The sequence below is a fragment of the Salvelinus fontinalis genome, chromosome 23 (assembly GCF_029448725.1).
Source record: "Salvelinus fontinalis isolate EN_2023a chromosome 23, ASM2944872v1, whole genome shotgun sequence".
Lineage (NCBI taxonomy): Eukaryota > Metazoa > Chordata > Actinopteri > Salmoniformes > Salmonidae > Salvelinus > Salvelinus fontinalis.
In genome coordinates, this window is record NC_074687.1 from 1,297,804 (window position 1) to 1,317,357 (window position 19,554).

At 46.9% G+C, this 19,554-nt stretch overlaps 1 protein-coding gene across 1 annotated transcript in view; it reads left to right on the plus strand.

The window, feature by feature from the left end:
- LOC129820679 (unconventional myosin-X-like) overlaps window positions 1–19,554 on the plus strand; it is a 440,174-nt gene that overhangs the window by 350,666 nt on the left and 69,954 nt on the right. The window contains exons 26-27 of the mRNA XM_055877525.1: window positions 638–733; window positions 19,008–19,101. Of these exons, the coding sequence (XP_055733500.1) occupies window positions 638–733; window positions 19,008–19,101 (190 nt within the window). The remainder of the gene's footprint in view (window positions 1–637; window positions 734–19,007; window positions 19,102–19,554) is intronic.

Below are 19,554 nucleotides of genomic sequence, written 5' to 3' on the forward strand. Positions count from 1 at the left end.
TAACCTGTGGTGTCCTATCCTGCTGTCTTCAGGGACATAGTGGATAACCTGTCTATAATCTGTGGTGTCCTATCCTGCTGTCTACAGGGACATAGTGGATAACCTGTCTCTAACCTGTGGTGTCCTATCCTGCTGTCTACAGGGACATAGTGGATAACCTGTCTCTAACCTGTGGTGTCCTATCCTGCTGTCTACAGGGACATAGTGGATAACCTGTCTCTAACCTGTGGTGTCCTATCCTGCTGTCTACAGGGACATAGTAGATAACCTGTCTCTAACCTGTGGTGTCCTATCCTGCTGTCTACAGGGACATAGTGGATAACCTGTCTCTACCCTGTGGTGTCCTATCCTGCTGTCTACAGGGACATAGTAGATAACCTGTCTCTAACCTGTGGTGTCCTATCCTGCTGTCTACAGGGACATAGTGGATAACCTGTCTCTAACCTGTGGTGTCCTATCCTGCTGTCTACAGGGACATAGTGGATAACCTGTCTCTAACCTGTGGTGTCCTATCCTGCTGACTACAGGGACATAGTAGATAACCTGTCTCTAACCTGTGGTGTCCTATCCTGCTGTCTTCAGGGACATAGTGGATAACCTGTCTCTAACCTGTGGTGTCCTATCCTGCTGTCTTCAGGGACATAGTGGATAACCATGCCAAGGAGAATTCTCTGAACATCGTGACTGAAGAGAGAACATACCACATCTACGCAGAGACTCCTGAAGACGCCAGGTATGCTCAGACTACGCCACACCATCATGATCCATCAGGTCTTAACTGTCTGGTACTCAGGGCTCTATTGCCCCTCCATCAGGTCCTAATGGCCTGGTACTCAGGGCTCTATTGTCCCTCCATCAGGTCCTAATGGCCTGGTACTCAGGGCTCTATTGTCCCTCCATCAGGTCCTAATGACCTGGTACTCAGGGCTCTATTGCCCCTCCATCAGGTCCTAATGGCCTGGTACTCAGGGCTCTATTGCCCCTCCATCAGGTCCTAATGGCTTGGTACTCAGGGCTCTATTGCCCCTCCATCAGGTCCTAATGACCTGGTACTCAGGGCTCTATTGCCCCCTCCATCAGGTCTTAACTGTCTGGTACTCAGGGCTCTATTGTCCCTCCATCAGGTCCTAATGACCTGGTACTCAGGGCTCTATTGTATCTCCATCAGGTCCTAATGACCTGGTACTCAGGGCTCTATTGCCCCTCCATCAGGTCCTAATGACCTGGTACTCAGGGCTCTATTGTCCCTCCATCAGGTCCTAATGGCCTGGTACTCAGGGCTCTATTGTCCCTCCATCAGGTCCTAATGACCTGGTACTCAGGGCTCTATTGCCCCTCCATCAGGTCCTAATGGCCTGGTACTCAGGGCTCTATTGCCCCTCCATCAGGTCCTAATGGATTGGTACTCAGGGCTCTATTGCCCCTCCATCAGGTCCTAATGACCTGGTACTCAGGGCTCTATTGCCCCCTCCATCAGGTCTTAACTGTCTGGTACTCAGGGCTCTATTGTCCCTCCATCAGGTCCTAATGACCTGGTACTCAGGGCTCTATTGTCCCTCCATCAGGTCCTAATGACCTGGTACTCAGGGCTCTATTGCCCCTCCATCAGGTCCTAATGACCTGGTACTCAGGGCTCTATTGTCCCTCCATCAGGTCCTAATGGTCTGGTACTCAGGGCTCTATTGTCCCTCCATCAGGTCCTAATGGCCTGGCACTCAGGGCTCTATTGTCCCTCCATCAGGTCCTAATGGCCTGGTACTCAGAGCTCTATTGTCCCTCCATCAGGTCCTAATGGCCTGGTACTCAGGGCTCTATTGTCCCTCCATCAGGTCCTAATGGCCTGGTACTCAGGGCTCTATTGTCCCTCCATCAGGTCCTAATGGTCTGGTACTCAGGGCTCTATTGTCCCTCCATCAGGTCCTAATGGCCTGGTACTCAGGGCTCTATTGTCCCTCCATCAGGTCCTAATGGCCTGGTACTCAGAGCTCTATTGTCCCTCCATCAGGTCCTAATGGCCTGGTACTCAGGGCTCTCTTGTCCCTCCATCAGGTCCTAAGGGCCTGGTACTCAGGGCTCTATTCCCCCTCCATCAGGTCTTAATGGCCTGGTACTCAGGGCTCTATTGTCCCTCCATCAGGTCCTAATGACCTGGTACTCAGGGCTCTATTGCCCCTCCATCAGGTCTTAATGGCCTGGTACTCAGGGCTCTATTGTCCCTCCATCAGGTCCTAATGACCTGGTACTCAGGGCTCTATTGCCCCTCCATCAGGTCCTAATGACCTGGTACTCAGGGCTCTATTGCCCCTCCATCAGGTCCTAATGGTCTGGTACTCAGGGCTCTATTGTCCCTCCATCAGGTCCTAATGGCCTGGTACTCAGGGCTCTATTGCCCCTCCATCAGGTCCTAATGACCTGGTACTCAGGGCTCTATTGTCCCTCCATCAGGTCCTAATGACCTGGTACTCAGGGCTCTATTGTCCCTCCATCAGATCCTACAGGCCTGGTACTCAGGGCTCTATTGTCCCACCATCAGGTCCTAATGGCCTGGTACTCAGGGCTCTATTGCCCCTCCATCAGGTCCTAATGACCTGGTACTCAGGGCTCTATTGCCCCCTCCATCAGGTCTTAACTGTCTGGTACTCAGGGCTCTATTGTCCCTCCATCAGGTCCTAATGACCTGGTACTCAGGGCTCTATTGTCCCTCCATCAGGTCCTAATGACCTGGTACTCAGGGCTCTATTGCCCCTCCATCAGGTCCTAATGACCTGGTACTCAGGGCTCTATTGTCCCTCCATCAGGTCCTAATGGTCTGGTACTCAGGGCTCTATTGTCCCTCCATCAGGTCCTAATGGTCTGGTACTCAGGGCTCTATTGTCCCTCCATCAGGTCCTAATGGCCTGGTACTCAGGGCTCTATTGTCCCTCCATCAGGTCCTAATGGTCTGGTACTCAGGGCTCTATTGTCCCTCCATCAGGTCCTAATGGCCTGGTACTCAGAGCTCTATTGTCCCTCCATCAGGTCCTAATGACCTGGTACTCAGGGCTCTATTGTCCCTCCATCAGGTCCTAATGGCCTGATACTCAGAGCTCTATTGTCCCTCCATCAGGTCTAAATGACCTGGTACTCAGGGCTCTATTGCCCCTCCATCAGGTCCTGATGGCCTGATACTCAGGGCTCCATTGTCCTTCCATCAGGTCCTAATGGCCTGGTACTCAGGGCTCTATTGCCCCTCCATCAGGTCTTAATGGCCTGGTACTCAGGGCTCTATTCCCCCTCCATCAGGTCTTAATGGCCTGGTACTCAGGGCTCTATTGTCCCTCCATCAGGTCCTAATGACCTGGTACTCAGGGCTCTATTGCCCCTCCATCAGGTCTTAATGGCCTGGTACTCAGGGCTCTATTGTCCCTCCATCAGGTCCTAATGACCTGGTACTCAGGGCTCTATTGTCCCTCCATCAGATCCTACAGGCCTGGTACTCAGGGCTCTATTGTCCCACCATCAGGTCCTAATGGCCTGGTACTCAGGGCTCTATTGCCCCTCCATCAGGTCCTAAGTGCCTGGTACTCAGGGCTCTATTGCCCCCTCCATCAGGTCTTAATGTTCTGGTACTCAGGGCTCTATTGTCCCTCCATCAGGTCTTAATGGCCTGGTACTCAGGGCTCTATTGTCCCCTCCATCAGGTCTTAATGGCCTGGTACTCAGGGCTCTATTGTCCCTCCATCAGGTCCTAATGGTCTGGTACTCAGGGCTCTATTGTCCCTCCATCAGGTCTTAATGGCCTGGTACTCAGGGCTCTATTGCCCCTCCATCAGGTCCTAATGGCCTGGTACTCAGGGCTCTATTGTCCCTCCATCAGGTCCTAATGGTCTGATACTCAGGGCTCTATTGCCCCTCCATCAGGACCTAATGTCCTGGTACTCAGGGCTCTATTGTCCCTCCATCAGGTCCTAATCTCCTGGTACTCAGGGCTCTATTGTCCCTCCATCAGGTCCTAATGGTCTATTACTCAGGGCTCTATTGTCCCTCCATCAGGTCCTAATGACCTGGTACTCAGGGCTCTATTGTCCCTCCATCAGGTCTTAATGGCCTGGTACTCAGGGCTCTATTGCCCCTCCATCAGGTCCTAATGGCCTGGTACTCAGGGCTCTATTGTCCCTCCATCAGGTCTTAATGGCCTGGTACTCAGGGCTCTATTGTCCCTCCATCAGGTCCTAAGTGCCTGGTACTCAGGGCTCTATTGCCCCCTCCATTAGGTCTTAATGGCCTGGTACTCAGGGCTCTATTGCCCCTCCATCAGGTCCTAAGTGCCTGGTACTCAGGGCTCTATTGCCCCCTCCATCAGGTCTTAATGGCCTGGTACTCAGGGCTCTATTGTCCCTCCATCAGGTCTTAACTGCCTGGTACTCAGGGCTCTATTGTCCCTCCATCATGTCCTAATTACCTGGTACTCAGGGCTCCATTGTCCTTCCATCAGGTCCTAATGGCCTGGTACTCAGGGCTCTATTGTCCTTCCAGTGTTAGTAGCTGGTAGATGGGTCTGTTAGTAGCTGGTAGATGGGTCTGTTAGTAGCTGGTAGATGGGTCTGTTAGTAGTTGGTAGATGGGTCTGTTAGTAGCTGGTAGATGGGTCTGTTAGTAGGGTGTAGATGGGTCTGTTAGTAGTTGGTAGATGGGTCTGTTAGTAGCTGGTAGATGGTTCTGTTAGTAGCTGGTAGATGGGTCTGTTAGTAGTTGGTAGATGGGTCTGTTAGTAGTTGGTAGATGGGTCTGTTAGTAGCTGGTAGATGGGTCTGTTAGTAGTTGGTAGATGGGTCTGTTAGTAGTTGGTAGATGGGTCTGTTAGTAGCTGGTAGATGGGTCTGTTAGTAGCTGGTAGATGGGTCTGTTAGTAGATGGGTCTGTTAGTAGCTGGTAGATGGGTCTGTTAGTAGATGGGTCTGTTAGTAGCTGGTAGATGGGTCTGTTAGTAGATGGGTCTGTTAGTAGCTGGTAGATGGGTCTGTTAGTAGATGGTAGATGGGTCTGTTAGTAGTTGGTAGATGGGTCTGTTAGTAGCTAGTAGATGGGTCTGTTAGTAGCTGGTAGATGGGTCTGTTAGTAGCTGGTAGATGGGTCTGTTAGTAGATGGGTCTGTTAGTAGCTGGTAGATGGGTCTGTTAGTAGATGGGTCTGTTAGTAGCTGGTAGATGGGTCTGTTAGTAGATGGGTCTGTTAGTAGCTGGTAGATGGGTCTGTTAGTAGCTGGTAGATGGGTCTGTTAGTAGATGAGTCTGTTAGTAGCTGGTAGATGGGTCTGTTAGTAGATGGGTCTGTTAGTAGCTGGTAGATGGGTCTGTTAGTAGATGGGTCTGTTAGTAGCTGGTAGATGGGTCTGTTAGTAGCTGGTAGATGGGTCTGTTAGTAGATGGGTCTGTTAGTAGCTGGTAGATGGGTCTGTTAGTAGCTGGTAGATGGGTCTGTTAGTAGATGGGTCTGTTAGTAGCTGGTAGATGGGTCTGTTAGTAGTTAGTAGATGGGTCTGTTAGTAGCTGGTAGATGGGTCTGTTAGTAGTTGGTAGATGGGTCTCTTAGTAGCTGGTAGATGGGTCTGTTAGTAGTTGGTAGATGGGTCTGTTAGTAGATGGTAGATGGGTCTGTTAGTAGCTGATAGATGGGTCTGTTAGTAGATGGTAGATGGGTCTGTTAGTAGATGGTAGATGGGTCTGTTAGTAGTTGGTAGATGGGTCTGTTAAATAGATGGGTCTGTTAGTAGTTGGTAGATGGGTCTGTTAGTAGTTGGTAGATGGGTCTGTTAGTAGATGGGTCTGTTAGTAGTTGGTAGATGGGTCTGTTAGTAGCTGGTAGATGGGTCTGTTAGTAGTTGGTAGATGGGTCTGTTAGTAGATGGGTCTGTTAGTAGTTGGTAGATGGTAGATGGGTCTGTTAGTAGATGGTAGATGGGTCTGTTAGTAGTTGGTAGATGGGTCTGTTAGTAGTTGGTAGATGGGTCTGTTAGTAGTTGGTAGATGGGTCTGTTAGTAGCTGGTAGATGGGTCTGTTAGTAGATGGGTCTGTTAGTAGCTGGGAGATGGGTCTGTTAGTAGATGGGTCTGTTAGTAGCTGGTAGATGGGTCTGTTAGTAGCTGGTAGATGGGTCTGTTAGTAGCTGGTAGATGGGTCTGTTAGTAGCTGGTAGATGGGTCTGTTAGTAGCTGGTAGATGGGTCTGTTAGTAGCTGGTAGATGGGTCTGTTAGTAGTTGGTAGATGGGTCTGTTAGTAGTTGGTAGATGGTTCTGTTAGTAGTTGGTAGATGGGTCTGTTAGTAGCTGGTAGATGGGTCTGTTAGTAGCTGGTAGATTGGTCTGTTAGTAGTTGGTAGATGGGTCTGTTAGTAGCTGGTAGATGGGTCTGTTAGTAGTTGGTAGATGGGTCTGTTAGTAGTTGGTAGATGGGTCTGTTAGTAGCTGGTATATGGGTCTGTTAGTAGCTGGTAGATGGGTCTGTTAGTAGCTGGTAGATGGGTCTGTTAGTAGTTGGTAGATGGGTCTGTTGGTATCATGATGATGGGTCTGTTAGTAGTTAGTAGATGGGTCTGTTAGTAGTTGGTAGATGGGTCTGTTAGTAGATGGTAGATGGGTCTGTTAGTAGATGGTAGATGGTTCTGTTAGTAGCTGGTAGATGGGTCTGTTAGTAGTTGGTAGATGGGTCTGTTAGTAGATGGTAGATGGGTCTGTTAGTAGCTGGTAGATGGGTCTGTTAGTAGTTGGTAGATGGGTCTGTTAGTAGTTGGTAGATGGGTCTGTTAGTAGATGGTAGATGGGTCTGTTAGTAGCTGGTAGATGGTTCTGTTAGTAGCTGGTAGATGGGTCTGTTAGTAGTTGGTAGATGGGTCTGTTAGTAGTTGGTAGATGGGTCTGTTAGTAGCTGGTAGATGGGTCTGTTAGTAGATGGGTCTGTTAGTAGCTGGTAGATGGGTCTGTTAGTAGTTGGTAGATGGGTCTGTTAGTAGTTGGTAGATGGGTCTGTTAGTAGTTGGTAGATGGGTCTGTTAGTAGTTGGTAGATGGGTCTGTTAGTAGCTGGTAGATGGGTCTGTTAGTAGCTGGTAGATGGGTCTGTTAGTAGATGGGTCTGTTAGTAGCTGGTAGATGGGTCTGTTAGTAGATGGGTCTGTTAGTAGCTGGTAGATGGGTCTGTTAGTAGATGGGTCTGTTAGTAGCTGGTAGATGGGTCTGTTAGTAGGTGGTAGATGGGTCTGTTAGTAGTTGGTAGATGGGTCTGTTAGTAGCTGGTAGATGGGTCTGTTAGTAGCTGGTAGATGGGTCTGTTAGTAGATGGGTCTGTTAGAAGCTGGTAGATGGGTCTGTTAGTAGATGGGTCTGTTAGTAGCTGGTAGATGGGTCTGTTAGTAGATGGGTCTGTTAGTAGCTGGTAGATGGGTCTGTTAGTAGATGGGTCTGTTAGTAGATGGGTCTGTTAGTAGCTGGTAGATGGGTCTGTTAGTAGATGGGTCTGTTAGTAGCTGGTAGATGGGTCTGTTAGTAGCTGGTAGATGGGTCTGTTAGTAGATGGGTCTGTTAGTAGCTGGTAGATGGGTCTGTTAGTAGCTGGTAGATGGGTCTGTTAGTAGATGGGTCTGTTAGTAGCTGGTAGATGGGTCTGTTAGTAGTTAGTAGATGGGTCTGTTAGTAGTTAGTAGATGGGTCTGTTAGTAGCTGGTAGTTGGGTCTGTTAGTAGTTGGTAGATGGGTCTCTTAGTAGCTGGTAGATGGGTCTGTTAGTAGTTGGTAGATGGGTCTGTTAGTAGATGGTAGATGGGTCTGTTAGTAGCTGGTAGATGGGTCTGTTAGTAGATGGTAGATGGGTCTGTTAGTAGTTGGTAGATGGGTCTGTTAGTAGATGGGTCTGTTAGTAGTTGGTAGATGGGTCTGTTAATAGTTGGTAGATGGGTCTGTTAGTAGTTGGTAGATGGGTCTGTTAGTAGTTGGTAAATGGGTCTGTTAGTAGATGGGTCTGTTAGTAGTTGGTAGATGGGTCTGTTAGTAGCTGGTAGATGGGTCTGTTAGTAGATGGGTCTGTTAGTAGATGGGTCTGTTAGTAGTTGGTAGATGGTAGATGGGTCTGTTAGTAGATGGTAGATGGGTCTGTTAGTAGTTGGTAGATGGGTCTGTTAGTAGTTGGTAGATGGGTCTGTTAGTAGTTGGTAGATGGGTCTGTTAGTAGCTGGTAGATGGGTCTGTTAGTAGATGGGTCTGTTAGTAGCTGGGAGATCGGTCTGTTAGTAGATGGGTCTGTTAGTAGTTGGTAGATGGGTCTGTTAGTAGCTGGTAGATGGGTCTGTTAGTAGCTGGTAGATGGGTCTGTTAGTAGTTGGTAGATGGGTCTGTTAGTAGTTGGTAGATGGTTCTGTTAGTAGCTGGTAGATGGGTCTGTTAGTAGCTGGTAGATGGGTCTGTTAGTAGTTGGTAGATGGGTCTGTTAGTAGTTGGTAGATGGGTCTGTTAGTAGTTGGTAGATGGGTCTGTTAGTAGCTGGTAGATGGGTCTGTTAGTAGCTGGTAGATGTGTCTGTTAGTAGCTGGTAGATGGGTCTGTTAGTAGATGGGTCTGTTAGTAGCTGGGAGATCGGTCTGTTAGTAGATGGGTCTGTTAGTAGCTGGTAGATGGGTCTGTTAGTAGCTGGTAGATGGGTCTGTTAGTAGCTGGTAGATGGGTCTGTTAGTAGTTGGTAGATGGGTCTGTTAGTAGTTGGTAGATGGTTCTGTTAGTAGCTGGTAGATGGGTCTGTTAGTAGCTGGTAGATGGGTCTGTTAGTAGTTGGTAGATGGGTCTGTTAGTAGTTGGTAGATGGGTCTGTTAGTAGATGGTAGATGGGTCTGTTAGTAGATGGTAGATGGTTCTGTTAGTAGCTGGTAGATGGGTCTGTTAGTAGTTGGTAGATGGGTCTGTTAGTAGCTGGTAGATGGGTCTGTTAGTAGCTGGTAGATGGGTCTGTTAGTAGATGGTAGATGGGTCTGTTAGTAGTTGGTAGATGGGTCTGTTAGTAGCTGGTAGATGGGTCTGTTAGTAGCTGGTAGATGGGTCTGTTAGTAGCTGGTAGATGGGTCTGTTAGTAGTTGGTAGATGGGTCTGTTAGTAGCTGGTAGATGGGTCTGTTAGTAGATGGGTCTGTTAGTAGCTGGTAGATGGGTCTGTTAGTAGCTGGTAGATGGGTCTGTTAGTAGTTGGTAGATGGGTCTGTTAGTAGCTGGTAGATGGGTCTGTTAGTAGTTGGTAGATGGGTCTGTTAGTAGCTGGTAGATGGGTCTGTTAGTAGGTGGTAGATGGGTCTGTTAGTAGTTGGTAGATGGGTCTGTTAGTAGCTGGTAGATGGGTCTGTTAGTAGATGGGTCTGTTAGTAGTTGGTAGATGGGTCTCTTAGTAGCTGGTAGATGGGTCTGTTAGTAGTTGGTAGATGGGTCTGTTAGTAGCTGGTAGATGGGTCTGTTAGTAGCTGGTAGATGGGTCTGTTAGTAGATGGGTCTGTTAGTAGTTGGTAGATGGGTCTGTTAGTAGCTGGTAGATGGGTCTGTTAGTAGGTGGTAGATGGGTCTGTTAGTAGTTGGTAGATGGGTCTGTTAGTAGCTGGTAGATGGGTCTGTTAGTAGTTGGTAGATGGGTCTGTTAGTAGTTGGTAGATGGGTCTGTTAGTAGATGGTAGATGGGTCTGTTAGTAGATGGTAGATGGGTCTGTTAGTAGCTGGTAGATGGGTCTGTTAGTAGCTGGTAGATGTGTCTCTTAGTAGCTGGTAGATGGGTCTGTTAGTAGCTGGTAGATGGGTCTGTTAGTAGCTGGTAGATGGGTCTGTTAGTAGCTGGTAGATGTGTCTCTTAGTAGCTGGTAGATGGGTCTGTTAGTAGCTGGTATATGGGTCTGTTAGTAGCTGGTAGATGGGTCTGTTAGTAGTTGGTAGATGGGTCTGTTAGTAGCTGGTAGATGGGTCTGTTAGTAGTTGGTAGATGGGTCTGTTAGTAGTTGGTAGATGGGTCTGTTAGTAGCTGGTAGATGGGTCTGTTAGTAGATGGGTCTGTTAGTAGTTGGTAGATGGGTCTGTTAGTAGCTGGTAGATGGGTCTGTTAATAGGTGGTAGATGGGTCTGTTAGTAGTTGGTAGATGGGTCTGTTAGTAGCTGGTAGATGGGTCTGTTAGTAGTTAGTAGATGGGTCTGTTAGTAGTTGGTAGATGGGTCTGTTAGTAGCTGGTAGATGGGTCTGTTAGTAGTTGGTAGATGGGTCTGTTAGTAGTTGGTAGATCGGTCTGTTAGTAGCTGGTAGATGGGTCTGTTAGTAGATGGGTCTGTTAGTAGCTGGTAAATGGGTCTGTTAGTAGTTGGTAGATGGGTCTGTTAGTAGCTGGTAGATGGGTCTGTTAGTAGGTGGTAGATGGGTCTGTTAGTAGTTGGTAGATGGGTCTGTTAGTAGCTGGTAGATGGGTCTGTTAGTAGTTGGTAGATGGGTCTGTTAGTAGTTGGTAGATGGGTCTGTTAGTAGATGGTAGATGGGTCTGTTAGTAGATGGTAGATGGGTCTGTTAGTAGCTGGTAGATGGGTCTGTTAGTAGTTGGTAGATGGGTCTGTTAGTAGATGGTAGATGGGTCTGTTAGTAGCTGGTAGATGGGTCTGTTAGTAGCTGGTAGATGGGTCTGTTAGTAGTTGGTAGATGGGTCTGTTAGTAGCTGGTAGATGGGTCTGTTAGTATCTGGTAGATGTGTCTCTTAGTAGCTGGTAGATGGGTCTGTTAGTAGCTGGTATATGGGTCTGTTAGTAGCTGATAGATGGGTCTGTTAGTAGCTGGTAGATGGGTCTGTTAGTAGTTGGTAGATGGGTCTGTTAGTAGCTGGTAGATGGTAGATGGGTCTGTTAGTAGCTGGTAGATGGGTCTGTTGGTATCATGATGATGGGTCTGTTAGTAGTTAGTAGATGGGTCTGTTAGTAGATGGGTCTGTTAGTAGCTGGTCGATGGTAGATGGGTCTGTTAGTAGATGGTAGATGGGTCTGTTAGTAGTTAGTAGATGGGTCTGTTAGTAGATGGGTCTGTTAGTAGCTGGTCGATGGTAGATGGGTCTGTTAGTAGATGTTAGTAGATGGGTCTGTTAGTTGATGGGTCTGTTAGTAGCTGGTCGATGGTAGATGGGTCTGTTAGTAGATGGTAGATGGGTCTGTTAGTAGTTGGTAGATGGGTCTGTTAGTAGTTAGTAGATAGTTCTGTTAGTAGCTGGTAGATGGGTCTGTTAGTAGTTGGTAGATGGGTCTGTTAGTAGATGGTAGATGGGTCTGTTAGTAGCTGGTAGATGGGTCTGTTAGTAGCTGGTAGATGGGTCTGTTAGTAGTTGGTAGATGGGTCTGTTAGTAGATGGTAGATGGGTCGGTTAGTAGCTGGTAGATGGGTCTGTTAGTAGTTGGTAGATGGGTCTGTTAGTAGCTGGTAGATGGGTCTGTTAGTAGTTGGTAGATGGGTCTTTTAGTAGATGGGTCTGTTAGTAGTTGGTAGATGGTAGATGGGTCTGTTAGTAGTTGGTAGATGGGTCTGTTAGTAGTTGGTAGATGGGTCTGTTAGTAGTTGGTAGATGGGTCTGTTAGTAGTTGGTAGATGGTAGATGGGTCTGCTAGTAGATTGGTCTGTTAGTAGATGGTAGATGGGTCTGTTAGTAGTTGGTAGATGGTCTGTTAGTAGTTGGTAGATGGTAGATGGGTCTGCTAGTAGATGGGTCTGTTAGTAGATGGTAGATGGGTCTGTTAGTAGTTGGTAGATGGGTCTGTTAGTAGTTGGTAGATGGTAGATGGGTCTGCTAGTAGATGGGTCTGCTAGTAGATGGTAGATGGGTCTGTTAGTAGATGGTAGATGGGTCTGTTAGTAGATGGGTCTGTTAGTAGCTGGTCGCTGGTAGATGGGTCTGTTAGTAGCTGGTAGATGGGTCTGTTAGTAGTTGGTAGATGGGTCTGTTAGTAGTTGGTAGATGGTAGATGGGTCTGTTAGTAGCTGGTAGATGGTTCTGTTAGAAGCTGGTAGATGGGTCTGTTAGTAGCTGGTAGATGGGTCTGTTAGTAGTTGGTAGATGGGTCTGTTAGTAGTTGGTAGATGGGTCTGTTAGTAGATGGTAGATGGGTCTGTTAGTAGTTGGTAGATGGGTCTGTTAGTAGCTGGTAGATGGGTCTGTTAGTAGTTAGTAGATGGGTCTGTTAGTAGCTGGTAGATGGGTCTGTTAGTAGCTGGTAGATGGGTCTGTTAGTAGCTGGTAGATGTGTCTGTTAGTAGCTGGTAGATGGGTCTGTTAGTAGCTGGTAGATGGGTCTGTTAGTAGTTGGTAGATGGGTCTGTTAGTAGATGGTAGATGGGTCTGTTAGTAGATGGTAGATGGGTCTGTTAGTAGCTGGTCGCTGGTAGATGGGTCTGTTAGTAGCTGGTAGATGGGTCTGTTAGTAGTTGGTAGATGGGTCTGTTAGTAGTTGGTAGATGGTAGATGGGTCTGTTAGTAGCTGGTAGATGGTTCTGTTAGAAGCTGGTAGATGGGTCTGTTAGTAGCTGGTAGATGGGTCTGTTAGTAGTTGGTAGATGGGTCTGTTAGTAGTTGGTAGATGGGTCTGTTAGTAGATGGTAGATGGGTCTGTTAGTAGTTGGTAGATGGGTCTGTTAGTAGCTGGTAGATGGGTCTGTTAGTAGTTAGTAGATGGGTCTGTTAGTAGCTGGTAGATGGGTCTGTTAGTAGCTGGTAGATGGGTCTGTTAGTAGCTGGTAGATGTGTCTGTTAGTAGCTGGTAGATGGGTCTGTTAGTAGCTGGTAGATGGGTCTGTTAGTAGTTGGTAGATGGGTCTGTTAGTAGAAGGTAGATGGGTCTGTTAGTAGAAGGTAGATGGGTCTGTTAGTAGCTGGTAGATGGGTCTGTTAGTAGCTGGTAGATGGGTCTGTTAGTAGTTGGTAGATGGGTCTGTTAGTAGCTGGTAGATGGGTCTGTTAGTAGCTGGTAGATGTGTCTCTTAGTAGCTGGTAGATGGGTCTGTTTGTAGCTGGTATATGGGTCTGTTAGTAGCTGATAGATGGGTCTGTTAGTAGCTGGTAGATGGGTCTGTTAGTAGTTGGTAGATGGGTCTGTTAGTAGTAGGTAGATGGGTCTGTTAGTAGCTGGTAGATGGGTCTGTTAGTAGTTGGTAGATGGGTATGTTGGTATCATGATGATGGGTCTGTTAGTAGTTAGTAGATGGGTCTGTTAGTAGATGGGTCTGTTAGTAGCTGGTCGATGGTAGATGGGTCTGTTAGTAGATGGTAGATGGGTCTGTTAGTAGTAGGTAGATGGGTCTGTTAGTAGCTGGTAGATGGGTCTGTTAGTAGTTAGTAGATGGGTCTGTTAGTAGCTGGTAGATGGGTCTGTTAGTAGCTGGTAGATGTGTCTGTTAGTAGCTGGTAGATGGGTCTGTTAGTAGCTGGTAGATGGGTCTGTTAGTAGCTGGTAGATGGGTCTGTTAGTAGCTGGTAGATGGGTCTGTTAGTAGCTGGTAGATGGGTCTGTTAGTAGCTGGTAGATGGGTCTGTTAGTAGTTAGTAGATGGGTCTGTTAGTAGATGGGTCTGTTAGCAGCTGGTAGATGGGTCTGTTAGTAGTTGGTAGATGGGTCTGTTAGTAGCTGGTAGATGGGTCTGTTAGTAGTTGGTAGATGGGTCTGTTGGTAGATGGGTCTGTTAGTAGCTGGTAGATGGGTCTGTTAGTAGTTGGTAGATGGGTCTGTTAGTAGCTGGTAGATGGGTCTGTTAGTAGCTGGTAGATGGGTCTGTTAGTAGTTGGTAGATGGGTCTGTTAGTAGTTGGTAGATGGGTCTGTTAGTAGCTGGTAGATGGGTCTGTTAGTAGCTGGTAGATGGGTCTGTTAGTAGTTAGTAGATGGGTCTGTTAGTAGCTGGTAGATGGGTCTGTTACTAGATGGGTCTGTTAGTAGCTGGTAGATGGGTCTGTTAGTAGATGGGTCTGTTAGTAGCTGGTAGATGGGTCTGTTAGGTGATATGTCTGTTAGTAGCTGGTAGATGGGTCTGTTAGTAGATGGGTCTGTTAGTAGCTGGTAGATGGGTCTGTTAGTAGCTGGTAGATGGGTCTGTTAGTAGATGGGTCTGTTAGTAGCTGGTAGATGGGTCTGTTAGTAGATGGGTCTGTTAGTAGATGGGTCTGTTAGTAGCTGGTAGATGGGTCTGTTAGTAGCTGGTAGATGGGTCTGTTAGTAGATGGGTCTGTTAGTAGCTGGTAGATGGGTCTGTTAGTAGTTAGTAGATGGGTCTGTTAGTAGATGGTAGATGGGTCTGTTAGTAGCTGGTAGATGGGTCTGTTAGTAGCTGGTAGATGGGTCTGTTAGTAGCTGATAGATGGGTCTGTTAGTAGCTGGTAGATGGGTCTGTTAGTAGCTGGTAGATGGGTCTGTTAGTAGCTGGTAGATGGGTCTGTTAGTAGTTGGTAGATGGGTCTGTTAGTAGCTGGTAGATGGGTCTGTTAGTAGTTGGTAGATGGGTCTGTTAGTAGTTGGTAGATGGTAGATGGGTCTGTTAGTAGCTGGTAGATGGGTCTGTTAGTAGTTGGTAGATGGTAGATGGGTCTGTTAGTAGCTGGTAGATGGGTCTGTTAGTAGTTGGTAGATGGGTCTGTTAGTAGTTGGTAGATGGTTCTGTTAGTAGCTGGTAGATGGGTCTGTTAGTAGTTAGTAGATGGGTCTGTTAGTAGTTAGTAGATGGGTCTGTTAGTAGATGGTAGATGGGTCTGTTAGTAGTTGGTAGATGGGTCTGTTAGTAGCTGGTAGATGGGTCTGTTAGTAGCTGGTAGATGGGTCTGTTAGTAGCTGGTAGATGGGTCTGTTAGTAGTTGGTAGATGGGTCTGTTAGTAGTTAGTAGATGGGTCTGTTAGTAGCTGGTAGATGGGTCTGTTAGTAGTTGGTAGATGGGTCTGTTAGTAGCTGGTAGATGGGTCTGTTAGTAGTTGGTAGATGGGTCTGTTAGTAGTTGGTAGATGGTTCTGTTAGTAGCTGGTAGATGGGTCTGTTAGTAGTTAGTAGATGGGTCTGTTAGTAGATGGGTCTGTTAGTAGATGTGTCTGTTAGTAGATGGGTCTGTTAGTAGTTGGTAGATGGGTCTGTTAGTAGATGGGTCTGTTAGTAGCTGGTAGATGGGTCTGTTAGTAGCTGGTAGATGGGTCTGTTAGTAGCTGGTAGATGGGTCTGTTAGTAGCTGGTAGATGGGTCTGTTAGTAGCTGGTAGATGGGTCTGTTAGTAGCTGGTAGATGGGTCTGTTAGTAGCTGGTAGATGGTAGATGGGTCTGTTAGTAGTTGGTAGATGGGTCTGTTAGTAGTTGGTAGATGGTAGATGGGTCTGTTAGTAGTTGGTAGATGGTAGATGGGTCTGTTAGTAGCTGGTAGATGGGTCTGTTAGTAGTTGGTAGATGGGTCTGTTAGTAGTTGGTAGATGGGTCTGTTAGTAGCTGGTAGATGGGTCTGTTAGTAGTTGGTAGATGGGTCTGTTGGTAGATGGGTCTGTTAGTAGCTGGTAGATGGGTCTGTTAGTAGATGGGTCTGTTAGCAGCTGGTAGATGGGTCTGTTAGTAGTTGGTAGATGGGTCTGTTAGTAGCTGGTAGATGGGTCTGTTAGTAGTTGGTAGATGGGTCTGTTGGTAGATGGGTCTGTTAGTAGCTGGTAGATGGGTCTGTTAGTAGTTGGTAGATGGGTCTGTTAGTAGCTGGTAGATGGGTCTGTTAGTAGCTGGTAGATGGGTCTGTTAGTAGTTGGTAGATGGGTCTGTTAGTAGTTGGTAGATGGGTCTGTTAGTAGCTGGTAGATGGGTCTGTTAGTAGCTGGTAGATGGGTCTGTTAGTAGTTAGTAGATGGGTCTGTTAGTAGCTGGTAGATGGGTCTGTTACTAGATGGGTCTGTTAGTAGCTGGTAGATGGGTCTGTTAGTAGATGGGTCTGTTAGTAGCTGGTAGATGGGTCTGTTAGGTGATATGTCTGTTAGTAGCTGGTAGATGGGTCTGTTAGTAGATGGGTCTGTTAGTAGCTGGTAGATGGGTCTGTTAGTAGCTGGTAGATGGGTCTGTTAGTAGATGGGTCTGTTAGTAGCTGGTAGATGGGTCTGTTAGTAGATGGGTCTGTTAGTAGATGGGTCTGTTAGTAGCTGGTAGATGGGTCTGTTAGTAGCTGGTAGATGGGTCTGTTAGTAGATGGGTCTGTTAGTAGCTGGTAGATGGGTCTGTTAGTAGTTAGTAGATGGGTCTGTTAGTAGATGGTAGATGGGTCTGTTAGTAGCTGGTAGATGGGTCTGTTAGTAGCTGGTAGATGGGTCTGTTAGTAGCTGATAGATGGGTCTGTTAGTAGCTGGTAGATGGGTCTGTTAGTAGCTGGTAGATGGGTCTGTTAGTAGCTGGTAGATGGGTCTGTTAGTAGTTGGTAGATGGGTCTGTTAGTAGCTGGTAGATGGGTCTGTTAGTAGTTGGTAGATGGGTCTGTTAGTAGTTGGTAGATGGTAGATGGGTCTGTTAGTAGCTGGTAGATGGGTCTGTTAGTAGTTGGTAGATGGTAGATGGGTCTGTTAGTAGCTGGTAGATGGGTCTGTTAGTAGTTGGTAGATGGGTCTGTTAGTAGTTGGTAGATGGTTCTGTTAGTAGCTGGTAGATGGGTCTGTTAGTAGTTAGTAGATGGGTCTGTTAGTAGTTAGTAGATGGGTCTGTTAGTAGATGGTAGATGGGTCTGTTAGTAGTTGGTAGATGGGTCTGTTAGTAGCTGGTAGATGGGTCTGTTAGTAGCTGGTAGATGGGTCTGTTAGTAGCTGGTAGATGGGTCTGTTAGTAGTTGGTAGATGGGTCTGTTAGTAGTTAGTAGATGGGTCTGTTAGTAGCTGGTAGATGGGTCTGTTAGTAGTTGGTAGATGGGTCTGTTAGTAGCTGGTAGATGGGTCTGTTAGTAGTTGGTAGATGGGTCTGTTAGTAGTTGGTAGATGGGTCTGTTAGTAGTTGGTAGATGGGTCTGTTAGTAGCTGGTAGATGGGTCTGTTAGTAGTTGGTAGATGGGTCTGTTAGTAGTTGGTAGATGGTTCTGTTAGTAGCTGGTAGATGGGTCTGTTAGTAGTTAGTAGATGGGTCTGTTAGTAGATGGGTCTGTTAGTAGATGTGTCTGTTAGTAGATGGGTCTGTTAGTAGTTGGTAGATGGGTCTGTTAGTAGATGGGTCTGTTAGTAGCTGGTAGATGGGTCTGTTAGTAGCTGGTAGATGGGTCTGTTAGTAGCTGGTAGATGGGTCTGTTAGTAGCTGGTAGATGGGTCTGTTAGTAGCTGGTAGATGGGTCTGTTAGTAGCTGGTAGATGGGTCTGTTAGTAGCTGGTAGATGGTAGATGGGTCTGTTAGTAGTTGGTAGATGGGTCTGTTAGTAGTTGGTAGATGGTAGATGGGTCTGTTAGTAGTTGGTAGATGGTAGATGGGTCTGTTAGTAGCTGGTAGATGGGTCTGTTAGTAGTTGGTAGATGGGTCTGTTAGTAGTTAGTAGATGGGTCTGTTAGTAGTTGGTAGATGGGTCTGTTAGTAGCTGGTAGATGGGTCTGTTAGTAGTTGGTAGATGGGTCTGTTAGTAGCTGGTAGATGGGTCTGTTAGTAGATGGTAGATGGGTCTGTTAGTAGTTGGTAGATGGGTCTGTTAGTAGTTGGTAGATGGTAGATGGGTCTGTTAGTAGCTGGTAGATGGGTCTGTTAGTAGTTAGTAGATGGTTCTGTTAGTATCTAGTAGATGGGTCTGTTAGTAGATGGTAGATGGGTCTGTTAGTAGCTGGTAGATAGGTCTGTTAGTAGCTGGTAGATGGGTCTGTTAGTAGATGGTAGATGGTAGATGGGTCTGTTAGTAGCTGGTAGATGGGTCTGTTAGTAGTTGGTAGATGGTAGATGGGTCTGTTGGTAGATGGGTCTGTTAGTAGCTGGTAGATGGGTCTGTTAGTAGTTGGTAGATGGGTCTGTTAGTAGCTGGTAGATTGGTCTGTTAGTAGTTGGTAGATGGGTCTGTTAGTAGCTGGTAGATGGGTCTGTTAGTAGCTGGTAGATGGGTCTGTTAGTAGTTGGTAGATTGGTCTGTTAGTAGCTGGTAGATGGGTCTGTTAGTAGCTGGTAGATGGGTCTGTTAGTAGTTGGTAGATTGGTCTGTTAGTAGCTGGTAGATTGGTCTGTTAGTAGCTGGTAGATGGGTCTGTTAGTAGTTGGGTCTGTTAGTAGCTGGTAGATGGGTCTGTTAGTAGTTGGTAGATGGGTCTGTTAGTAGCTGGTAGATGGGTCTGTTAGTAGATGGGTCTGTTAGTAGCTGGTAGATGGGTCTGTTAGTAGATGGGTCTGTTAGTTGCTGGTAGATGGGTCTGTTAGTAGTTGGTAGATGGGTCTGTTAGTAGTTGGTAGATGTGTCTGTTAGTAGCTGGTAGATGGGTCTGTTAGTAGCTGGTAGATGGGTCTGTTAGTAGCTGGTAGATGGGTCTGTTAGTAGATGGGTCTTTTAGTAGCTGGTAGATGGGTCTGTTAGTAGATGGGTCTGTTAGTAGTTGGTAGATGGTAGATGGGTCTGTTAGTAGCTGGTAGATGGGTCTGTTAGTAGTTAGTAGATGGGTCTGTTAGTAGTTGGTAGATGGTAGATGGGTCTGTTAGTAGTTAGTAGATGGGTCTGTTAGTAGTTGGTAGATGGTAGATGGGTCTGTTAGTAGCTGGTAGATGGGTCTGTTATTAGTTGGTAGATGGTAGATGGTTCTGTTAGTAGCTGGTAGATGGGTCTGTTAGTAGTTAGTAGATGGGTCTGTTAGTAGTTGGTAGATGGGTCTGTTAGTAGTTGGTAGATGGGTCTGTTAGTAGCTGTTAGATGGGTCTGTTAGTAGCTGTTTTTTTGGCCTTTGATGCTGTTTAGAAAATAATGTGTAGAGGTTGTATACCCCTAGTGGTCCACCAGTGTATTGCTCTGTGGAATCCTCACCTCTCTCCCCCTCTCTCCCCCTCTCTCTCCCTCCAGTGGCTGGTTCAACGTGCTGAGTCGTGTCCACAGTGCCAGTCCAGACCAGCTGATGGAGATACATCATGAGCAGGCCAACCCCAAGAACGCTGTGGTCAGTGTCACCTCCGTCACGTCAGTGGAGGCTCCTCAGAGGAGGAAGGGGAGGAATACAACTTGTGAAATATTAAAAGTGATCCTTTTTAGATAAAACTGTACTAAATATCAAGTCACCAAAATACTGATTAAAGCACACTGTTTTGCAAAGAAGGTTTACAGTAGCCTCAACAGCACACTGTAGGGTAGCACCATGGTGTAGCCGGAGGACAGCTTGCTTCCGTCCTCCTCTGGGTACATTTACTTCAATACAAAACCTTTGGAGGCTCATGGTTCACAACCCCTTCCATAGACATACACAGTAATTATGACAACTTCCGGAGGACGTCCTCCAACCTATCAGAGCTCTTGCAGCATGAACTGACATGTTGTCCACCACAGGCGATTGGTGGGTCCTTAGTTGGGGAGAACGGGTTCGTGGTAATAACACATAACAATTATTAAATCAACA